The sequence below is a fragment of the Patagioenas fasciata genome, chromosome 4 (assembly GCF_037038585.1).
Source record: "Patagioenas fasciata isolate bPatFas1 chromosome 4, bPatFas1.hap1, whole genome shotgun sequence".
Lineage (NCBI taxonomy): Eukaryota > Metazoa > Chordata > Aves > Columbiformes > Columbidae > Patagioenas > Patagioenas fasciata.
In genome coordinates this window covers 48,570,213-48,592,586 of record NC_092523.1, presented here as the reverse complement: position 1 = coordinate 48,592,586, position 22,374 = coordinate 48,570,213, and the positions used below count along the sequence as shown (strand labels likewise).

At 47.1% G+C, this 22,374-nt stretch overlaps 1 protein-coding gene across 1 annotated transcript; it reads left to right on the top strand.

Moving 5' to 3' along the window:
• The first annotated feature begins 566 nt into the window (after window positions 1–566).
• Window positions 567–22,314, top strand: SRP72 (signal recognition particle 72). Its single transcript, XM_065836702.2, has 19 exons — window positions 567–725; window positions 1,751–1,871; window positions 3,617–3,740; window positions 4,496–4,639; window positions 5,396–5,507; window positions 6,654–6,685; window positions 7,300–7,424; window positions 7,516–7,573; window positions 7,766–7,897; window positions 8,274–8,402; window positions 8,926–8,998; window positions 9,552–9,616; window positions 17,198–17,293; window positions 17,755–17,858; window positions 18,446–18,523; window positions 19,162–19,299; window positions 19,550–19,587; window positions 19,905–20,064; window positions 22,062–22,314. Exons 1-19 carry the CDS (start codon window positions 620–622, stop codon window positions 22,234–22,236), a joined length of 2,010 nt encoding a protein of 669 aa, XP_065692774.2. The 5' UTR covers window positions 567–619; the 3' UTR covers window positions 22,237–22,314.
• Window positions 22,315–22,374: the final 60 nt, after the last annotated feature.

Sequence of the window (22,374 nt, the reverse complement as noted above, 5' to 3'; positions counted from 1 at the left end):
CTTGAAGACCTGTAAGGTGTTTTCCAACCTAAATGATTCTATGATTCTATTATACAGGTTGTCCATCTTTGCCCACTGACATAACTTTATAATGTTGCTTTATAAAACATCTTTGTAATATGTGTAATCGTTTATGGTATTTCTGAAGTTTGAAGGCTGATGGCAGTCTTTTAGTAAAGGAAATAATGGGAATTTGTGCTTCCTTTGCCCTCCCCACACATGCTCTCTTTGGTCGTATTTGTTGATTTCATTATTATTTCAGTTTATTCTGAGTGAGGAAAAGAAATCGGTTAAAATACTAACTGAAAAAAGAAGTTTTCCAGTTAAAACATCGGAAGAGGAGTGGAGCTGAGCAACTCGGCAGTGACAAAGCCGCTGCAGCTGCACACAGTTTTCCCGTGAAATCAAGCAGAACTCACCATGTCCCGTCTCGGAGCACAGAGTTTGAGGGTAGCGAAGGAAATCACCGTGCGTCAGCTCGGCGTGGGGACGCGCCCCGTGCCCGCTGTCGGGTGCCGCCGGGGCGGGGCGGGGGTGGCGACCGCAGCGCGCGGCCCTTCCGCTTCCGGGGCAGCTGCCGGCGCCGCCCTGCCGACGTGTGTCTCCTCCCGGTTCCAAGATGGCGGCGGCGGGCGGCGCGGGGGTGGCGGCGGCGCTGTGGAGCGAGGTGAACCGCTGCGGACAGAACGGCGACTTCGCTCGCGCGCTCAAGTCCGTTAATAAGAGTGAGTGAGCGAGCGAGCGCGCGCTCGAGTGCCGCTCCCCCGCCGCCATGTCGGCGCCGGGCCCACCCGCACACAACCGGGACAGGCTGCGTGCCGGCCGGGCGCGGGGCCGTTCCTGGCGTTCGTGATGGCCTCCCCTCGGCTCTTCCGGCCGGCGTCGCGCCCCGCGGCCTCTGCCCGGGCGGCGGCTGCGGTGGGGAGGCATAAGCGGCTGGGAGCCTAACGAGGCAGCCGCCCAGGCCCCGCTTCCGCACCGCCGGTGCTTCTGTGGCGTCGCGTAGCCCTTGCTGCGGGCCCTGCCTTCGGTGTCGATCGTGGGAGGAAGGAGGAGTTTCGCCCCTGAAAACTGGAGCGGGGGTGTGGGCCAGCTGTCTTGGAGCGCAAACCGGGTCGGCAGTGACAGGCCACAGTGAGACAAGCCGTTTTGGTGGTTTGGCACCCAAAATGGGATTGCAGTACATGGCACGTTGTGGCTAAATGTTCTCGCTTTGCTGTTTGTAGGGAGCAGGGATTCATGTCCTGTCCCAGCAGATCTGAGAGCTGGGATCACATGAAAGGAACAAATACCAAAACTTATGTCTCATAGCCGTCCCTCACTGTCTTCCACTGGCAGAAAACAGTAACATGTGAAGTGACTACCAGCTTAGAGCCAGACTGTTCTGTGCTGTTCTTCCTGTGTGTGCTTTACGTGGCACTCCAGTTTTGGCACTGTGTTCTCTGCCTGGAACTGAAGTGCCAATGAAAGGTTTGCTCAGGTGTGTACAGCTCCTTTGGTGCAGCTCTGTTCCAGGCATGTTAGCCCAGCGGTCACTTCAAGTAATTTCAGTATTTATGGTGGATTCTTTTATGCTGATAAGCTTTCTTTGATGATATGAGCCAAAACAAGCCATACCAGGACCGTTTTAAAATTGACATGACTGGTCTCTATCATGGATTTTTGCAACTGTAATAACATATGGTTCTTAAAAGCCTTAATGTGTCTGATAATGAGTTGGATTGTTGTGTGAGACAGGTTTCTCTTCCAGTACTGCAGATCAGCAAAGATGATGTGACTGCACTTCAATGTAAAGTAGTGTGTCTTATCCAGAATGGGAACTTCAAGGAAGCCCTTGGCGTAATCAACACCCACAGTAAAGTGTTAACCAGGTGAGTTGTGTCTTGTACCCTACAAAAAATGAAGCTGCAAGTCCTTGAAAAGCTGTTGCAGCTTCAGTGGAGGGAACTGATAGGCAGCAGGAGGTGCTTAGGACTGTTGGGATTGGGCTTCTCAGTGAAACACTGCTTTATTCTGGTTGTGAGAGGTGGTCTGGATGAGCTGAAGACAGTCTAACATCTCACTGTTACTGTTGAAGGAATTGTCCCTAACCTTGTTTTCAGCCACCTTCATGAGCTGATTCTGCTTGTTGATGTGGTTGAGCACCATGTACAAGGGAAGAGGACAGATCTTGTGGGGAGTGAATAAAAGAAGGAGGAGCTCTTGCCAGTGGCAGTGAGCTGTTAGCTTTGCTTGGCTGTCTGATCATATTTATTCTTGGGGTGTTTTTCTTTGCCCACATGAAGGTACTGCTTCAGTTTTTTGGGGTGGTATAAGCCCTTTGTGTGTGTTCTCAAAATCAGGACCTTGGAAACAAGTCAAGCTTCCCATGTGTGTCATTAAGCAGACTCTAATTTTCTTCCTAATAAAAATGCTCTTTCTGCACCAACTAGCATGAAAATTGCTACCCAAGAGGTGCTTGGCAGCAAAATGTTTCTTTTTTAGATTTTGCTCCCGTTAAGGAACTTCCCAGAAAAGTGTGTAGTCATATCAATGTGATGAAGCCTATCATTGTTTATGTTCATATCTGGAAAAAAAATAATTACCTTATTCACAAATTCCTTATTTCTTGGGATGGAAGGTGTTTAATTTAAGTTCTTTACCTTATTTTTTTTAGTATATGGTAAGGAGAAGGAGTAATTTCTCCAAATTCAACTGGCTTCAGAGTTCTCCCTGTAGTTTCTTTAGCTTTGCTGATCTGTGTCTTTGTATCCTGCAGAGCAGGGAAAGCCGTGGTTCTTGCTCTGCCTTGATGTTGTCTTGTCCTGCACTGAGGCTGGTTCACTGCTTTGCTTTAATTCTTGATGCCATTCATTTGTTTTCGGACTACCCCAATACTCAGCTGGGCCAAGATAATTTTAAATAGAAAAATGACTGGTGACAAGTGGCACCAGTGATGATCTAAGGGAATCGCTGATTAATTTTTCTTTGGCTTCGGTGGTAACGCAGGAGGTAGGTGGAACACAGTGTTCAAGGCTATGTTTGTTTGGTAATGCTTCCCTTCTGGTGTGAGCTTGCTTTGAAGCCAGTTTTATATTAACATCAACAAACCTGTTTGCTGCAATATTTCAAAATAGGTTAACGTAACCATTGGCTTAGTATCAGACTACAAGAGGGACTGTGCTTTATACCATTTCCTTTCGATTGCCTTTGAAAGCTTGCCGTAACAGTCTTTTGCAGTAATGATATACCTTCTCCTTAAGAAGAAGTCCCATAATGAAGTTTGGTGTTGTTTTACTTTTAAGCACTTAATTTGCATAATCAGTAGGAGGTGAGGGGGGACATGAGGATTTGAAATGCTGTGTGTCTGGAAACAACAGAAAAAAGGAACTTCTTTTAGGTGAAGTTTTCATATTCCTTCTCTGTTGAACACAGAATAGGTTTAAGATATTTTCAGTGCTTGACAGATACATAATTCAGTAATCTGGGATCATGTGCTCACCTCTGGTGTTTGGCTTTTTGGGAATGTAGCAGTCTGTGACTAATCAGCACTGCTTAAACAAGTGTGTTCAGGTGGGTGAACACTGTTGAATGAAGACTACAATGCCTACTCTCAGCCTTTGTCTTGTCCTTGCAGTGATGTTATTGCCTTTGAGAAGGCCTACTGTGAATACAGGTTGAATCGTATTGAAAATGCTCTCAAGACCATTCAGAGTGCCAGTCAGCAGACAGACAAACTGAAGGAGCTTTATGGACAAGTGGTAATTACAAGTTTTTTTTTCCTGCTGGGAGTTTGATATGCTGGATAGTATGTCCCTCCTTTATAAAGCAGGACAAATATGGGGACGGAATTTCCTTCTCTGTCATGAACGTAAGGAGAGGTACAGTTCCCAACTGCTCCAACTTCTGTGGAGCTTCAGTTGCCTGTTGCTGGAGGCAGAGTCATCATCTTAGTGCCACTGAACCAAAGCTGTACATTTGTGAATCCCTCTGCCTTCCTGGGTCTGGCCTGATAGTAGCCATCTCGCCAAGGGGCTGGAGGGTGGAAGAGAGCTGATGAGATTTGTGATTAAGCCATCTGCTTGCATTAGATACCTGTTCAGGAGTGGTTTGTGGAATGTGACATCTCAGGTGTTAGACGTGAAACAGAAAAGAAGTTGCATGTGGAGAATCGACTGTTTTCTCTCAGCTGCATGAAAGACCATTCATTTAATTTCTCTTATAGAGTAGTGATCTAATCTGGAAAAAGGCTGTTTGAGGACAAAACTGTGTAAACTGCTTTTAACAAAGCTGTTTAGGAGTAATAACTGTGCTCTTTGCATGTAGGTATCTGGCATCGCTAGTTGTTCTTGCAGATGTAATCTGTAGTTTGCCTTAAAGGTAGATGCAAATGTTAGTAATGTTCAGCTTAAAACATATGATGCTCTGCTGCTGCCAGTCCGTAGGGATGGAGGAAGTAGTTACTATCACACACAGGGAAATACTGCTGTGAAGGCTGATCTCTTCCCCTTCTCAGTTGTACAGGTTGGAGCGTTATGATGATTGTCTGGCTGCCTATAGGGATCTCATCCGCAACTCCCAGGATGAGTATGAGGAAGAAAGAAAAACCAACCTCTCTGCTGTTGTGGCAGCACAAAGCACATGGGAGAAGGTGATGCCAGTAAGTATGTGCATGCATGTGTAAGAACAAGAACTAAGGAATAAGGGATATGGAATCGTAGACCTATAACAGGATGAAAATGTATTCTGTCTCTTAATGACTTCTGAGTATACTGAAGATCCCTGAGTAGTTTCCCCTGTATGGGAGAATAAATGCTGTTATTGTTCTGAGGGATGAAGAGTTAGATAGGGTTACATAGGTGTCACAGCAGAGCAGAAAGTGCATCTCTCTGAGCCTGCACTAGGCAGAACACCTGTGGTGACCAGCACTTTCCTCTGTCTCGTTACTGTCTTGCCCATGGTAAAACTTAACTACCCAGATCACCCAGCCACGCTTGGGAATATTTTTGTTAATGAGCAATGCAGATTGTAATGTTCTCATTTTTTCAGAAGTCTTTTCCTTGGAGGTGTACACAGCATGCTCAGCTTTCTGTTCAGCACTGTGGATCCACTTTCTAGTTCTCTAGAGCAGCAGTTCTTACCTGCACTCTTTCAGCAGCCTGAGTAGTCCCCAGGTTCAGGCTGGAGTTTTGTTGCTGCTATGTCAATTGCCTCTGACCTTGCTGTGCAGTGTGAGGGAAGATCCTTTGCACTGTGACTTATTTGCCAGGTGTGTGCTCTTTTAAAATTGCCTCTCAATTTTTTTTGCAAGGAATAGTTTGAATGTACACGAAAACTATAGTTTGTGTCTGTCGCCTGTCAAATCTGCATAGATCAGTTGGTGTTTATGCGGTATTACATTTGCTTTTCATGCTAGGAGGATTTGGGCCTTCGAGAAGCTACCTACGAGCTGTGTTATAACAGTGCATGTGCATTGATTGGGCAAGGAAAGTTGAACGAAGCAATGAAAAAACTACAGAAAGCAGAAGGTAAAAACATGATCAGGTGAGAGGGGAGCTTTGTGTGACAGAAGCAGGTACTTGTTCTCTGTAGATATGCTTAATCAGAGAGAAAGAGGTTTTTAAAATTTAAAAACTGACCAACAGAAGGATTTGTTGTAAGTTTCCAGATGGTTCCTGACAGAACCAATGCTTTTGTAAGAGCATTCCTCTGAAGTTCTTTTCCAGAGCTATGTGGCATGTTGCATCTCCTGGCTCTTTTACAGCCCCTTGATTGGTGTTCAGTGCCTTTCAGCAGTTTTTTGCAGTAGATGTTAGTGTAATCTCTTTTAAGCATGAGATATTTCATCTATTCTAACTCTTGGTATTGTTAGTATATATATATTAACATATACTACAAAAATTAGAAATACTTCATAGTCTGAATTAGGTAGGAAATTAGTATAAGCCAATAAATGATCTTTTTTTGCAAAGAGAATTTTTTTCTACAGGATGAAAGGGGAATTTTGTGTGTGTGTTAAAAAAAAAAAAAACTGGGAAAATTTGGTTTATTTCTGATCTAATTGGTCTTGCAGTTAAATAGGTCAGTTCTGTCCTGATTTTCATGTTAGAATAGCAGGTCTCCCGTCTAACTGATTTATTGAGCTTGTGTAATTTGAACTTATGCGCTGTGATAGTAGTCCTTTGGAGAACAAAACAGGTGATGTTCTGGTGAGGCATATGTTATGGCATAAAGTTAAGAAGTGACTGTATTGAAAATTGATGGAATTACTGCCTCATAAAGGGTAGTCTAATCTGAATATTGCAGGCTTGCAGGACTTAAAATAACTCCCAAGATGGTGAGCAGTTGCAGCCAAGTGATCCCTATGAAAAAGATCAGGAGCTAAGTTTAAGGAAATTTGTTCAGGAGAGAAGAATGAGTGTGTGACTCTGCTCTCAGAAGGCAGCTCTGGGAGGGACAGTATCTCCTGTACATTTACTGTTTCTTCTGCATCATCTAGTCTTCTCCCTCATGCTCAGTCCCATCCGTCATCAGACTTGTAGTCTAATGTGCCCTTGTAATGCTGCAGAAGTTTCAGGGATACGTGAAAAAAGTGTTTATTTCCCTATGCTTCTGCGCTGTTTTTTCCCCCTAAAGCCTCATAAATGGTGTTCTTCAATTTGTTTTCCTTCTAGAGCTGTGCCGCCAATCGCTATCAGAAGACTCTGTAAGTTCTTGACGTTGTTCTGTAAAGTGTTTGCTTTGCAGCAGCATGAACGAGGGTGTGGTCATGAAGCGTAGCACTGATAGCCAGATGATAGCCAAAGCTGCTGCGCAGCAGTACCCAGCAAGAGCTGCCACTGCTGCTGGTTCCCGCTTGCGAGGCTGGGGCAGCAGTTGTGGTGGTTGCAGAAGGGCAGCTAACACTGCAGGCTGTCTGCTGCTGTGCTCCTTGCACAGTTATCTGTGCTGGTGCAGACAGGATTGGTACAGTTGTCTGAAAACTCCCGTGACCCACCCCTGGTATGGATGAAGATGCTGAGTGGGTGCTGGGAAACATAGGAAACTTGGTGGTGGTTCAAGCAGAGGGGCAGCTTCAGTGCACAAGTTAAGGGTTTCTTCAGATTCTTGCAAGAGCAGGTGAAACTTTCTTTTCTCCTGGTTTAACCCAGATGTACTTGTATTTGTGCTGTGGCAACAACCTTCACCTGTAGTGGCTGGGGTACTTTGTTGCTAATACTGACAGAGATTGCTCATAGATGTTTGCCAACAGAGTGCTGAAGCCAGGGAATGAGAGGTGAGGCAGAAACTTTTATTGATTTTGCCTTGATTTTCCTTCAGGATGTGACAGAAGAAGACATTGAGGCTGAACTGGCCATTATTCATGGTCAGATGGCATATATCATGCAACTGCAGGGTCGTACAGAGGACGCTCTACAGCTCTACAATCAAATAATCAAGTTGAAGTAAGGGCTTTTCTGAAACAAATACTCAGTCTTCCATCTGTACAGAGGCCACTGTTTAATAACAATGCTCTTTCTGCTTTTCTTATTGCAGGCCAACAGATGTAGGACTGCTTGCTGTCATTGCAAATAACATCATCACTATTAACAAGGTATAGAATTACCTTGCTTTTCTCAGTGTGGCCCTTCCTGGTGGTTCCTCAGCCTGATTCTCTGCTTCTGTGGAGGGAAGGGCTAGAACCAGGAAAGTCTTTTTCCTAAACAGTAGTTAAATGTCAGACCCAGAGGCCTTTTCTTCTTCAAGGAATGTAGTGACATCTTCTCATGATGTATCATTTCTCCAGGACCAAAATGTCTTTGACTCAAAGAAAAAGGTGAAACTGACCAATGCAGAAGGTGTTGAGCATAAACTCTCCAAGAAGCAACTTCAGGCAATTGAGTTCAACAAAGCTTTGCTGGCAATGTACACTAACCAGGTAGGAGAAACTGATGTGCAGTATGTAGCTAGTGATTCAGCACTCTCCACAGGAATTTGACCAGACAAAAATGGATATGCAGTGGTTCTGTGTTGGTTTAGGCAAGTGAGAAGAAAAAAAAAATTATCCTGAAAAGAACAGACAACCAATTGTGTAGTTACTTGAGTGTTGCTGTAGGGAGTATGATGTGGAGATGAGTGGGAGATGTAAGGTGTGTGTGGGGTTCTTAGATGCATCTGAAGTGCTACTAAGAGGGCTTTTTCTTGGTTCTGTGTACCCATTTCAGGAAGCCACCACTAACACCTCTTAGATACAACTGGTATGTTAGGTGCTTGTAGAAGTTGAGAAAAGTGTATTCTCTCTTCCCACTCCTCAGGCAGATCAGTGCCGCAAGCTGTCAGCAAGCCTGCAGTCGCAGAGCCCTGAGCATCTGCTGCCTGTGCTTATCCAGGCAGCCCAACTGTGTCGCGAGAAGCAGCACGCAAAGGCTGTGGGGCTTCTACAGGTAGGTTGAGAGAGAGTGCTACTGTGACCAAGCTCCGTTTAAACTTGTGATTTGTGTTCTTATGTGCTGTTTCCCTTAGTTTGTTTTGTTTGGTTTAAATTTCCAGGGGTCTCTGACTGTGCTTATTTTGGTTTGGTGTAATGCTGCTGGAAAGCATTTAGACCAAACTGAACAATGCTGCTTTTAAAGGGAAATAGTTCCCTTGCACCTCTGATTTTTATGCTTAGGAAGCTCTAGTGGACTTCTTCTAGGGTAAGCAGTGGGCTCTGCTGCTCTGCTTGCAAGCAGTTTGCAATAGCCTCCTTTTCAGAGGGAGTGAGTGGTCTGGGGTGGAAATCTGAGAGGTCCATGGGCCACCGGCACAGTTTGAGACCCTCCTCTGCTGTGTGCTGAAGCCTGCCTGTGCTGGGAAGCTTCCTTTGGCTCTTGCCAGCTTGCTGTGACTGAGCATGAGATATGATTCACCAGAGGAGCAACCTGGTGCCCACACATATGTTGAATTGTTCTTTCCTCTGGCTCTCAGGACTTTGCAGACCAGCACCCTGCCAATGCAGCTGAGATCAAGCTGACGATGGCCCAGCTAAAAATTGCTCAAGGTATTCAGTGTTGTCTTTTGTTGGGAAGTGTGCACACAATAGTGGTACAAGGGGTGAGAAAAACAGGCTTTAGGGCAATCTTTGTTACAGTCACTCTTGTGACAGGGGTGCAGAGCAGAGATGCTTTCAGTTGGGTGTTCTATATATATATATGGCTATGGCAGGATAGAGCTCATAACTTAATGTCTGGATATCCAGGCTCCACAGATCCCTGACAGAGGTGCCCACACTGTATTCTGGGACAGGAAGGTCTTGGGAGCAATGTGGGGCTCCCTGATGCTACCATTCCTGTTATACAGTCAGGCAGCACAGAGTTGCTCCTGGAAGAGAAGACCCTGCTTGCAAAAATTTGCTCCTGAACCCTTGCAGGATGTGGCGAGGGCAGAAAGGTCCTTTGTGTAGAAGACTGTCCTTTGTTCTTGGAAATGGGGGAGGTATTCTGAGACGGAAATTGCTATGTCCCCATTGTTCACCTTTGGCTGGAAGTTCACTGGCAGGGTGAAGTGTTACTGTGCCACTCAGAGCATGTTCCTCACTGTCTTCTCTGTTCTAGGCAGTGTCACCAAAGCCTGCATGATCCTGAGGAGCATAGAAGAGCTGCAGCACAAGCCTGGTATGGTAAGCAAAACTCAGTCTGAACTGTGTGAGGTTTTCCCCTTGTATCACAGCTTTGTACTGCCTGCTTCCTGTTGCCTCTTCCCTCTGGTTTTCATTTGACCTGAGTGTCTGCAGGGAGTCTGAGCCCATCTTCCTTGTCTTGGACAAAGGTGGGATTATAACTTGCATCAGGTGGCCCAAACTTTGCCACAGAAGTACTTTGGCTGTCAGCAGAGATGGTCTCTGCCTGTGCTCCCACTCTTATAATCCCTCACACCCGTGTGTTGCCTGGATTTACTTGCATAACGTGACTGGAGCAGCTGCTTCCCTGGTATGTACTTGTCACGGAGGCACCCCGAGGCTGATTTAAGGGACAACAGGGTCCAAAACAACTTTTATTAAACCAGTGAGAAACAGGGTTTTAACACTCCAAAAGTGACTTAAATATAGGTTCGGGTATCAGTTGAGGAAAATTATTAAGGGGTAACAACTAGTACAACAGGCGGTCCACAGAGTACATACACGTGGCTTCACCCAAAACTATGCTGGAACCACCCTCGAGTCCCAGAGGAGTACACACTTGCCTGAATCCGGTTTCTGGATTATTCTTAGAGAGATAAAGGTAAAGCGTACACTCGCAATTCCACGAGTGTAAATTTATAATACACTCGCAATTCTGCGAGTGTTTTACTTACGCACGTGGCGGCAAGGCAAGCGGGGTCTCCATCCCGGGGAGGCGGGGTCTCAGCAGCAGAATCTTGCTCGTAGCTCCGAGAGACCGGCAACAACTGGCTCAGTCTCGACGAGAGTCCCGTTTTTATTGGCTGATCAGACCTGACTGTAGGCATTCTAGAAGCTTCTCTGCACCCCCACACCGTGTGTGGGGCGCCCCTGAAGCCTCCAAACACCCCCCCACACTGGTCACAGGTGCCCAGCGGCTCACTGGCGCCTCGGCACTCCCTTCTACTAATGGCCCTAGCCAGGGTGCTCTGGGCCAAACAAAAGAAGCCATCAGCCTCAAGTAGCAGAGACAGGGAGATGTGCCTACTCCCTCCATATTGAAGGAGGTGGGGGGAGAGAAGGGGGTTTGCATTCTGCCACAATCCACCCCGTGACTACAGTCATGGTCTGATACTTTGGAGTGGTGGTGCAGTCACCTCTTGCCTCCAAAGTAAAAAGGGGACACTTCTGCCGGTGAGCCTTAATGTCCACTGTGGATCACCGTATCTCATGGGTTGACTTACCCCTGCAACGCAGTTATTAATAACAATCAACAATAGAATTGAAATAATTAGAACAATCAACAATTGCCCAAGGTAATTATTGAGTCCCAAACATCAGTCACAGTTCGTTAGTGTTTCCATTCCTGTGACTGCCTTCCTTCTGAATGGCTTGCATCTGGATTCTCTTCCATCTCTTGCTGGTGATAGCTGGATCCCTTTCCACCCCGTCATTGCTGGTGTCGTTTCGTTTCCAAGGCATCTGGATCCTCTTCCACCCCGTCATTGTCCTTTGCCCTGCAAGAAAACACAAGAACAGACCTCGGTCCTCGAGGAGGAACCGGGCTTTCAGGGTTAGTAGTCTGGAACTATCCACCGAGCACTAATACGGTGGGTTTTCCCATTCTCATCAAGGGCTTCCCAGGCATATAACCCTCTGGGTTTTGCTAGAGTCATGGGTACAATACCAATAGATGGTAATTTCACCATGACAGGCTGGCCCACTTGTATTTTTGAGGAATGCTCTTCCTCTGTGTTGGTTGTCAAGTTGCTGTCTGTCAATGGCTTTTCAGGACAGAACGCCCTGATTTTGGGGCTCCCATAGCTTCCCCAGCGGTTATTGACAAGGAAGACAGCTTGTGCTAATCGCTTGTCCCAGTTGTGTCGTGATACATCTGCATACTTCTTAATCAAACCATTGGTTCGTTCCACGATCCCATTGGCTTGGGGATAGTATGGTGTATGAAACACCCACTTAATACCTTCTCCCTTAGCCCAGTCTTGAACCACGGCAGCTGAAAAGTGTGTGCCATTATCACTCTGGATATTCTCAGGAGTGGGTAGGATACCAAACCACCCACACAGCGCTTGCACGGTTTGATCTCCAGTGGCCGTGTTGACAGCAGTGGCCATTGATAATCCTGATACTACCTCTACCCCCACCAGGATGTATTTCTTTCCATTAGAGGGTCTCAGTGGCCCGACATAGTCAATTTGCCACGTGCTCCAGAGAGTCTTGTCCTGCCTGATATGTAGGGCCGGGGCCTGATTTGGGTGATCAGCTTTAAGTCTGATCCGACATTGTGGACAGGCTGTGAGAATTGCTTCACATATTCCCATGGACACTGGCCAACCCCGGGATTGGCATTCGTAATAAAGATCTGCTTTTCCAGAATGGCCTCGCTTAAGGTGTAACCATTCAGCTAACCGTGCCCACTCCTCTGGTATGCTTTCAGCCAGCCTGATCTGGGCTAGAAAGTCAGCTTGTTGATTCCATTTGGCAGCGAGGGTTCCATCCTTTGCATGTCCTTTTACCCAACCCACACTCAAAGGTCGTGACCTGCCAATTTCTAATAGTCTTTGCCAATCTTCAGCTCTCCACACTCTGGTGCGATTTACTTCCCATTGGTTAGATTCCCATTGGCATATCCATTCAGTGGCACCCTTATAGGTTGCATAGGAATCAGTGTAAATCATGGAGGCTCCTCCTTCTGCTGCTAATAAAAGAGCACGCAGTTCTCCTACTTGAGCACTACCTTCCCCCTCCTCTGTTATTCTTTTTCCAGTAGCAATCTCCAATGCTGCTGCCTTGTACTGCCAGTTTGTCCCTACCCGATGGGCTGATGCATCAGTGAACCAGACTCCTTGTGTGTCTGAGTCCTGAGTTAGCTTAGGTGCTTCTTTAATAGGAGAGGGTTTATAAGGCAGGCTCAACAGGACCGGATCAGCGTTCACAGGTTGTTGAAGTTTTGAAACTTTTACAGAACCCTCCTTTAGTAGTAACAATTGGCTAACTCCCTCTAAATAGGCGTACCATTTTCGTACTGTTGCTTTCTGTGCCACCCCCTCAGGGGGCGGTAACCCTTTAAGGATTGAATTCAACAGAGGGAAAGGGCCTTGTACAATAACTTCCTGTGACGTACACAGTTTCTCTGCCTCCTTAACTGCTCGGGTAAGTGAGAGAAGCCCCTTCTCCCACTCCGAATATCGTTGTTCAGCTCCCTTAAATGCGGTGGAAGAGAACAACAAAGGTCTAGCTGGCCCTGTTGGACCCCTTTGGAATATGGCACAATAGGAGGCATGTTCTGCAAACCCCCATTCCACTCTCAATGGGTCTTGTGGATGTAGTGGGCCCAATTTCTGATAGGTTTTAAGTTCATCTTTTAGAACATTAAGGGCCTCTGTATGTTGTATAGTCCAATTCCATTTCTTGTTTTTTCGGAGTAGGTCATATAGGGGACGGGCAATCACTGAGAATCCTGGGATATGTTTTCTCCAGTACCCTAATGTACCCAACAGGCATTGTAGGTCCGCTTTGCTGTTTGGGGTGTGTCCCTTGTCTATAGTAGCCAGAACATCATCAGGCACTGCTATGGCTCCTCCTATCCACCAAGCCCCTAGGAATTTAACTTCCTGGCTGGGACCCTGGCACTTGGACGGTGGAATATCTAATCCGTTCTGTGTTAATAAATTCCAAAGAGTTTCTGCTACTTGCCCCACCTGTTCCTTATTGTTTCCACCCACTAAGATGTCATCTATATATTGATATATGCAAATGCCTGAGGGTACCTGTACAGTGTCAATGAGCGCAGCAAGGGCATTGTGGGCAATAGTAGGAGAGTGTTTGTACCCCTGAGGAAGCCGATTAAAAGTGTATTGCTTCCCTTCCCAGGTAAAAGCAAATTGTGGCTTGTCTTCTTCCCTTAGGGGAATCATGAAGAACATATCTTTAACATCTAAAGCAGCCATCCATGGGTGGGCTGCTGCTTGTATTACAGTCACCACTGAGGCTATGTTTGGGACGGCAGCTGTTAGTGGTGCAGTGTTACTATTCAGTTTTCGATAATCAATAGTTAGGCGCCATCGCCCATCAGGCTTGCGAACGGGCCAAACTGGAGAATTATAGGGAGAATGGGTGCGGCTAATTATTTGTCTTTTTTCAAGATCATTAATAACCTCCGTAATGCCCCGTTTTGCTGCATTTGGCAGGGGGTACTGTGGAGTACAGGTTATTGTAGATGTGGGTAGAGCAGGAGCAAGTTGCAAAATCCTAACGTCAGTAGTTCTTTCAAACTGCAAGGATGCAGAGGTTAGTGGCAATATTCTAATACGGGCTACCTCCGCTCTGTGGCTTCCAAAGCTCCAAATCTCCCCATTAGGTAAGCACCACCGTCTACCTGCCAAAATATCAAATCCCAATATGTTTGCCTTATAAGGACTCAGGGCAACTTCCACAGCTGTTGTCCGTTTTTCCCCAGGTAGCAAAAGGTGGGTTCGAGCTAAAGGACATCTCTCTGCTACACCTGTTACCCCTACTATATTGATGGCTTTCCTTGATGGTTTAATCCCAAGTTTGTCAGCTTGCCGCCTGTTCAAAACACTGATTTGTGCGCCTGTGTCAATTAGAAATTTCACACTTATTCGCCTTGGACCAACGGGGATATGTATGTATGGTTCTTTATCACTGGACCATTGGCAAGAAAATACAAAGCGGGTGGGGCGGTCCTGCTTCCCATCCGCTTCTACTAGTTTTTTGGCTCCCTTTGTGAGGATACGAAAGGGTTAATGTTTCGCTTGTCCTCAGGGAGGGGGACGGTTACCGGTGCCTCCTCTTTGTTCTCTGATCTTCCCTCTAAGTATTCCACCAGCTCCTGTAGGTGCTCGGTGGAAAGCTTATATAGCAGTGTTCGGGGCACACCCAGAGCAGCCGCGCGGCGCCAGAGGCTGCTCTGCTGCAAGCTGCTGCTCTGATCTGACCGGCAGCCAAAACGCTTCGGTTTCTGGGACGGGGGGGGCGGCCTCTGAAGAGGCTCGGCTCGGCTCGTCTTCCGGACCGTCCGGCTTCTGCACGGGCCGCCGCTTGGGTCTACCCACCCCATCTCGCGCCCATGTGTAACCACATTGTGTAAAATTTCCGCCCAGGTTAATACATGTTCAGGAGGACTTCGGGGATTTTGCTTATTACGATCAATAGTCCCCTGAATTTTCTCCTTAAGGGACTGGACATATATTTTTAAGGCATCCGGTAATCCTTTAATAAGCAGCCGAAGGTGGACCGGATCCACCGGCGCCGCCATAGGGGGGGACTGCCGGCCCTTTTCATACATTGCTTGTATACAAGCCGCCTTTTGAACTCCCTCAGCAAGATCTGATAAGCCTTTTACAACAATTGCAACTGGCTCCCCACGTTCCCTGGGATCTATACCGCCAGCCCAGTAAGCTACACGAGATGTGATGGAGTGATTACCATCCGGACCATCACTTAAAAATACCCCTGGGCCCCAGAAGCCTGTGGCCTCGTCCTTACTCAATAATATCCTATCACCCCCGGTAAGTGAAACGCGCCAAAGATATTCAGTCTCTGTCTCGCCCGGCTTGCGTGAGAATCTAGTTTGTAAATCTCCTAGCTCCAGTCCTGAATATGGCGTGCTATGGGTAGCCGTGCGTGGATTTTTGCCTCGTCCATCCGTATGTGTTTCAGTTCTAATAAGAGGACGCACGTCCTTTGTTTCTACCCCCCCTTCATCAACACTGTTTTCAGAATCAGTATCTTTGTCGAGAAACGGGGGGGCCGAGGGGCACACCTGAACTGGGGAGACGCTAGAGGAAGTTCTCATATTAATTAACAAAAACTCAAGTTTTTGTTCCAAAAAAACAAGTTTCTGTTCTAACAAGCCAAATCTCTGTTCTAACAAATCCGACCGTATGCTTTGCCGAGAAAAGTCCTGTATCAGAGAGTCAAACTTTTCACTTTCCCGCGAAAGGTTTTCCTCCATTCGCTGCTTAATTTTACACAAATCCTGTGCTACCTTTAAGCAAACACCCAAACTGAAACACACCGCGATCCACATTACGGCAAGACCCCAGGTTACTGCAGAGACATTAAACAACCCTCTAAATAATTCCTCCATATCTGATACCCTGCTCGCTGCGCCAAAATGTCACGGAGGCACCCCGAGGCTGATTTAAGGGACAACAGGGTCCAAAACAACTTTTATTAAACCAGTGAGAAACAGGGTTTTAACACTCCAAAAGTGACTTAAATATAGGTTCGGGTATCAGTTGAGGAAAATTATTAAGGGGTAACAACTAGTACAACAGGCGGTCCACAGAGTACATACACGTGGCTTCACCCAAAACTATACTGGAACCACCCTCGAGTCCCAGAGGAGTACACACTTGCCTGAATCCGGTTTCTGGATTATTCTTAGAGAGATAAAGGTAAAGCGTACACTCGCGATTCCGCGAGTGTAAATTTATAATACACTCGCAATTCTGCGAGTGTTTTACTTACGCACGTGGCGGCAAGGCAAGCGGGGTCTCCATCCCGGGGAGGCGGGGTCTCAGCAGCAGAATCTTGCTCGTAGCTCCGAGAGACCGGCAACAACTGGCTCAGTCTCGACGAGAGTCCCGTTTTTATTGGCTGATCAGACCTGACTGTAGGCATTCTAGAAGCTTCTCTGCACCCCCACACCGTGTGTGGGGCGCCCCTGAAGCCTCCAAACACCCCCCCACACTGGTCACAGGTGCCCAGCGGCTCACTGGCGCCTCGGCACTCCCTTCTACTAATGGCCCTAGCCAGGGTGCTCTGGGCCAAACAAAAGAAGCCGTCAGCCTCAAGTAGCAGAGACAGGGAGATGTGCCTGCTCCCTCCATATTGAAGGAGGTGGGGGGAGAGAAGGGGGTTTGCATTCTGCCACAGTACTGTTGGAAGTTTTGAAGCAGCTTTAGGACAACAGGCATTAGGGAGAAAGTGCCATATGTTCCATGCCCACAGCATCACCCCAGTCTGCACACATGTCCACATCTAGTTTTTGGAAAAGTGTAATGACCTTGAATATACTCAAGTGTACAGTGTAAGCCTCTTGAGCAGAGGCTGACAGTTGTAGGTCTGTTCCAATTGCAAGTGCCAATTATCAGAGTAATTTATGGGGGCAGTCATTAATGCCAGCTCCTTGCCCTGGGTCACCTCCAATTGTAACTGGTATGTAGACAAGCAGATGATGTGTGTATCATCTCATCAGTGCTGCTTTTTTTTCCTCATTGCTCTTGAGATGGAGAATGGGGGAAGAAAAAGAGTTTCTTATGAAACTGCATCCAGTGGAAAGCCAAGAAAGTGCCAAGACAAGAACTTTCTGTCTGTGAATGCAGCCTTAAGCTTGTACCATAGGAGAAAGATTGGTGGGGACATTTCTTTGGGAAGGACCTGGGTGGGAAGGCCTCTCCTGGGTATCCTGATCATTACCAGAGCTGTTTTTTAGGGACAAAGCACAAAACACACATTGAGTCTGCTCTTAAGCAATCCCATCATTTAACTGCTAACTTTCTGGCTATACACAGCTTTTGTGAGGATCTTCTATAAGCTGCTCTTGAATGTTTGCAGGTGTCTGCGTTGGTGACAATGTACAGTCACGAAGAGGACATTGACAGTGCAATCGAGGTCTTCACACAGGCTATCCAGTGGTATCAGCAGTTCCAGGCAAGTCAGACCAGAGGAGCTAATGCACAAAGCTTTGTCCCAGTCTCTTCTAGCTAGTCCAGCTCAGCTTTACCTGTTGTTACACAGCCTCAGCAGCAGCTCATCCAGTTGGAGTACTGGAGACCTGCGATCTCCTGTTTTGTGAGCGTTCTTTTTATTGGTGTTTCATTATCTTACATGGTTGCAAACAGGGAGCAGCAGTTTGTGTTAGATGAGGAGAATAAGGACAATGGGTGCCCAAATGTAGCAATCAGGCCTTCTCCGTGATGAGAAAACATTGTGGAGCAGCAAGCTCCCTTGTCCCATGCAGTTCTGCCTCATCCTAGAGTGCAAAGGTGTTTTCCTTTCTGTGTGACAGTGTGCTAACTCAGTTCTCCTTGGCCAGGTCAGGAGGGTTAAAGCTAGAGCTAGGATCCATGCTGCAATAATGAGTAACTAATTATGGCTGCTCTGTCTTTCAGCCAAAGTCTCCTATCCATTTGTCGCTGATAAGGGAAGCTGCCAACTTCAAACTAAAGCATGGCAGGAAGAAAGAAGCGATCAGTGACTTGGAAGAGCTCTGGAAGTGAGTTGGGTGGTTGCTGAACTGGAGGTCTCCACCCAGAGACCTCTGCAAGCTGGCAAATGCTAGGCAGTGCCTGACAATGTTGTGACTGGTTGCCCTCCTCTAGAGTCGCTTTTGCACAGGGGCTCCAATTCAAACCTATATCTAGGAAAGAGGGGGGGATCATTAATTTGATCTGTAGGTAATGTTCACTTGAAAACCTGGTTGACTTGTGCCAGAGGGCCCTTGTGTGCAGTGGAGGTTGCACTGGGGTCTGGGTTGCATGATTTTTTGTAGTGCTGCATAAAGCACGGCTGGTTTTAGTTTCTGTTACGCACTTGACTTTTTTTCTGGGGGACACTGTTCTCTTGCCTTTGCTATTAGGACCTGAGGGATTTTTGTCTTCCATTGCCAGCTTCACGATACTCTAGAGATGTCTACACCTCCCTTTGTCCATACCTGTGATGTACTTTGTAGGTGACCACAGACTGACGTGCCTCTCCCCACAGATAGCAGCTATGCTGCAGCAGCAAGCACTGCATGGTGATAACAGTCTTAGGGATGAGTATGTACCTTGGTAACTTGGACGTTTTTTTTCCCCTACAAAGGCAAAACCCAAAAGATGTGCATACTCTGGCACAGCTCATCTCTGCCTACTCCTTGGTGGACCCTGAAAAAGCTAAAGTGTATCCTTTTGTTGGTGGTGTCAGAGCAAATGAAGAGGTGTGTGGGCATTACTCCCTTGGATTTCAGCAGTGTGGGGAATTGAGACATACTCTCACCTGAAGAAAGGCAAGGAACGTCTCCAGAACTGCATATCCAGGTCAAGTTATCTGGAGCTACATTATTTCCCTGATTGGTTTGATTACTGCAGGATCCCAGGACCCTTTTGTCTTTGTCAAAATTGGTAACTTAAGACCAGGTGGAACCGAAAATAGAAGCTTCTCCATCTTTTCTATTTGAATCTTAATCCTGTGGTAGTAATGCAGGACTGTGCTAAATAAAATATGGCTAAGCTGTCACTGACCCACAATATCAAGTTCTAATACTGCTTTTGCCACCCTGACCGGTTTTCAGAGGAAGCTGCTGCTTCTGTCACCATATCAAAGGAGGGAAAATGAGGCAAATGGCAATTAAGCGGCTCATTCCAGCTTGTGTAGGAAGCTGGTTAGAGAGCTGGAACTAGCCCCATGTCTGGTGTCTGCGTTGCTAACAGACTGAATTTGCTCAAGCTGAAGTTGCCCATTGCTATCTGTACAAACCTGGGAGTTTATCTTTTTGCTTTCTGTCTGCTGATTTGCATCCCTGAACTCTTCTCTTGAAGTCTTAGCAAACACTTGCCTTCCTCGGACACCATGTCACTGAAAGTAGATGTTGATGCGCTGGAGAATTCCCATGGAGCAACCTATGTTCGGAAGAAAGCTGGGAAGCTCACTGGAGACAACCAGCAAAAGGAGCAAGGGTAAACTGGGCTGCTGTAGTTCTGGTGCAGCCGTTCTTTGAGGTGGCACAAGAACCTCACCTGGTGCGGTGAGGGCATTGTTGCAAAAGGCAGGGTGTGGGAAGGGAGCTTACTGTTTAACTGGAAGGAGCTTCAGGTAGCAGTAGACAAGTTTTGAGAGAGATGGGAATGGTTTAGCTTCTTCCAAAGCTAGTTTTCAGTTGACTTGTCATGCTGTATTACAGCGGCTGTTTCTCTTCTTACTTTTCAGACAAGGGGACATAAAGAAGAAGAAGAAAAAAAAGAAGGGTAAGTTACATTTCCTAGCTGTTAACAAGGCACAGCTCCGGAGAGCTCACCAGATTGTTTCTTCAAATAGCCACCTTTCAGCTCCCCAGGAGCTGGAGCTCTTCACTGGAACTGGGTCCCTGTGAACCCAGATCTTCATGATAGGTTGTCTGGATGGGGCATTTTTCCATGGAAGCGGTAGCAATACCCTGATAGGATTATGTGGGTTGCTGGGCCTTTTGTGTTTCCTAGCTACTGACATCCCATGTATATCCCTCGGTGATGCCTCTCCGATGTGGTGGCCCCAATCTCATTTCCTGGCACTGGATGTTCTGCAGGAAAGCTGCCTAAGAACTATGACCCCAAGGTGACTCCTGACCCTGAGCGGTGGCTTCCAATGCGAGAGCGTTCCTACTATCGTGGACGGAAGAAGGGCAAGAAGAAGGATCAGGTTGGCAAGGGGACTCAGGGTTCAACAACAGCTGGCTCCTCTGAACTGTAAGTACCCAGTTTACAGGGCTTGGTGTGGGGAATCACTCCTGGGTGGCTGGAAGGGTTGGGTTTGTGCTGCTTTTCTGTGGTTCTGCACCAGAACCACCTACCAGCTATGGGTAGCACAAGTGAAACTGTACTTTACCACTTGAACCTTCTTTCCAAAGATCCTCATAGGTTGCTGGAGACCAAAATGATAGGCATGCTTGAAGGTGCCAAGGTGCAAACAAAATTTCCATAGTCTTTCAATGTGCTTTTCTTTGCTTTGATGATGACGTGAATTTTGCGTGCTTTCTCTCAAGCTATTTGCTTTTAAGTCTTTGGGTGGCTGGAGAAACACTCACCATGATTTGGGAAAACACTATACTTCCTTCTAAGTTGACACTGATTATGTGAGCTGGGATCAGAGTTTATTGTTGTATGTGAGGCCTGACAGCAAAATAGTGACTTAGTAGCATCTGAGAGAAGGAAATACTTCTAAAATGATAGCAACACAGAAAATTGCCAGTTCTGTCTGATAATTTCTCTTTACACAGCTTTCTCAGAACAGAAACCTTCTGTGGCACTGCCAGCTTGAGCAGTGTTTACAAGGAGAGCTGGCACAAAGATGCCTTTGTCGTTGAGGAGGGAGAAGGATATTGGGTTTGCAGTGCCTGAGTGTGGAGGCCTTGAAGGCCTCTCTTGTGTTGCAGGAGCTGCCACAGAATCACAGAATGTTAGGGATTGGAAGGGACCTCAAAAGATCATCTAGTCCAATCTCCCTGCCAGAGCAGGAACACCTAGATGAAGTTACACAGGAATGTGTCCAGGCAGGTCTTGAATGTCTCCAGAGAACGAGACTCCACAACCTCCTGAGCAGCCTGTTCCAGTGCTCTGTCACCCTTGCTGAGAAGTTCCTTCTCATATTTAAGTGGAACCTCCTGTGTTCCAGTCTGTACCCACTGCCCCTTGTCTTATCATTGGTTGTCACCGAGAAGAGCCTGGCTCCATCCTCGTGACACTCACCCTTTACATATTTATAAACATTAATGAAGTCACCCCTCAGTCTCCTCTTCTCCAAGCTAAAGAGACACAGCTCCCTCAGCCTTTCCTCATAAGGAAGATGCTCCCCTCCCTTAATAATCTTAGTTGCTCTGCACTGGACTCTCTCCACCAGTTCCCTGAGGGGCTCAGAACTGGACACAATATTCCAGGTGCGGTCTCACCAGGGCAGATTAGAGCAGAAGGAGAACCTCTCTTGACCCTACTAGCCACCCACCTTGTAATACACCCCAGGATGCCATTGACCTTCCTGGCCACAAGGGCACAGTGCTGGCTCATGGTCATCCTGCTGTCTACCAGGACCCCCAGGTCCCTTTCCCCTACACTGCTCTCTAACAGGTCGTTCCCCAACTTACATTGGAACCTGGGGTTGTTCCTACCCAGATGCAAGACTCTACACTTGCCTTTGTTATATTTCATTAAATTTTTCCCTGCCCAACCCTCCAGCCTGTCCAGGCCTCACTGAATGGCAGCACAGCCTTCTGGCGTGTCAGCCACTCCTCCCAGCTTGGTGTCATCAGCAAACTTGCTGACACTGCACTTTATTCCCTCATCTAAGTCATTGATGAATATGTTGAATAATACTGGTCCCAGTACTGATCCTTGAGGCACTCCACTAGGTACAGGCCTCCAGCTAGACTCTGCCCCATTGACCCACCTGTCTGTTCAAAAGTTAGCCTTGCTTTTGTTGTTGGGGACTTACACTATCTAGTGAACATCAGTCAGAAGGTGATTGCCTACCCTTCGAGACACGTTACCATTACCCTTCAGCCCTTCTATAATATGTATGTTGAAGCTTGTTTAAGATCTCCTTGCATGAGTGCCCTTCCCATACATAATGCTACCTGATGCTATCTTATGGGGCAGCTGTTATTTTTGGCTGTCAGCTTCCTGCAGTGGTGCTACATCTTGCGGGTGGTTGTGAACCCACATGTTATCTATTTCTCTCATCTTCCCTGCAGGGATGCCAGCAGGATTGCCAGCAGCCCACCTACCTCCCCTCGGCCAGGCAACGCTGCAGCTGTATCAGCCACAAGTAACGTCATCCCTCCCAGGCACCAAAAACCCGCTGGTGCCCCAGCCACCAAGAAGAAACAGCAACAGAAGAAGAAGAAAGGGGCTAAAGGAGGGTGGTAAAAAGCAGGATGTATAACCTCCCTCAACAAGTGATGCTGGTTGCAGAATAAAGGTCAAAAGCAAGTGCTGGGGAAAGACGCTTGGCATGCGGATCTCTGTTGTGCCTGTCAGTGGTCTGGGGGGCGATAGGCTGGTGTA

What these genes read in the sequence shown, in the direction of transcription:
- SRP72 (XM_065836702.2), top strand. Translation starts at nt 620, where the DNA reads ATGGCGGCGGCGGGCGGCGCGGGGGTGGCGGCGGCGCTGTGGAGCGAG. An exon ending in AACCAGCAAAAGGAGCAAGG is followed by an intron (nt 19,300 to 19,549) that starts GTAAACTGGGCT and finishes CTTACTTTTCAG; the next exon opens with ACAAGGGGACATAAAGAAGA. An exon ending in GAAGAAGAAAAAAAAGAAGG is followed by an intron (nt 19,588 to 19,904) that starts GTAAGTTACATT and finishes GATGTTCTGCAG; the next exon opens with GAAAGCTGCCTAAGAACTAT.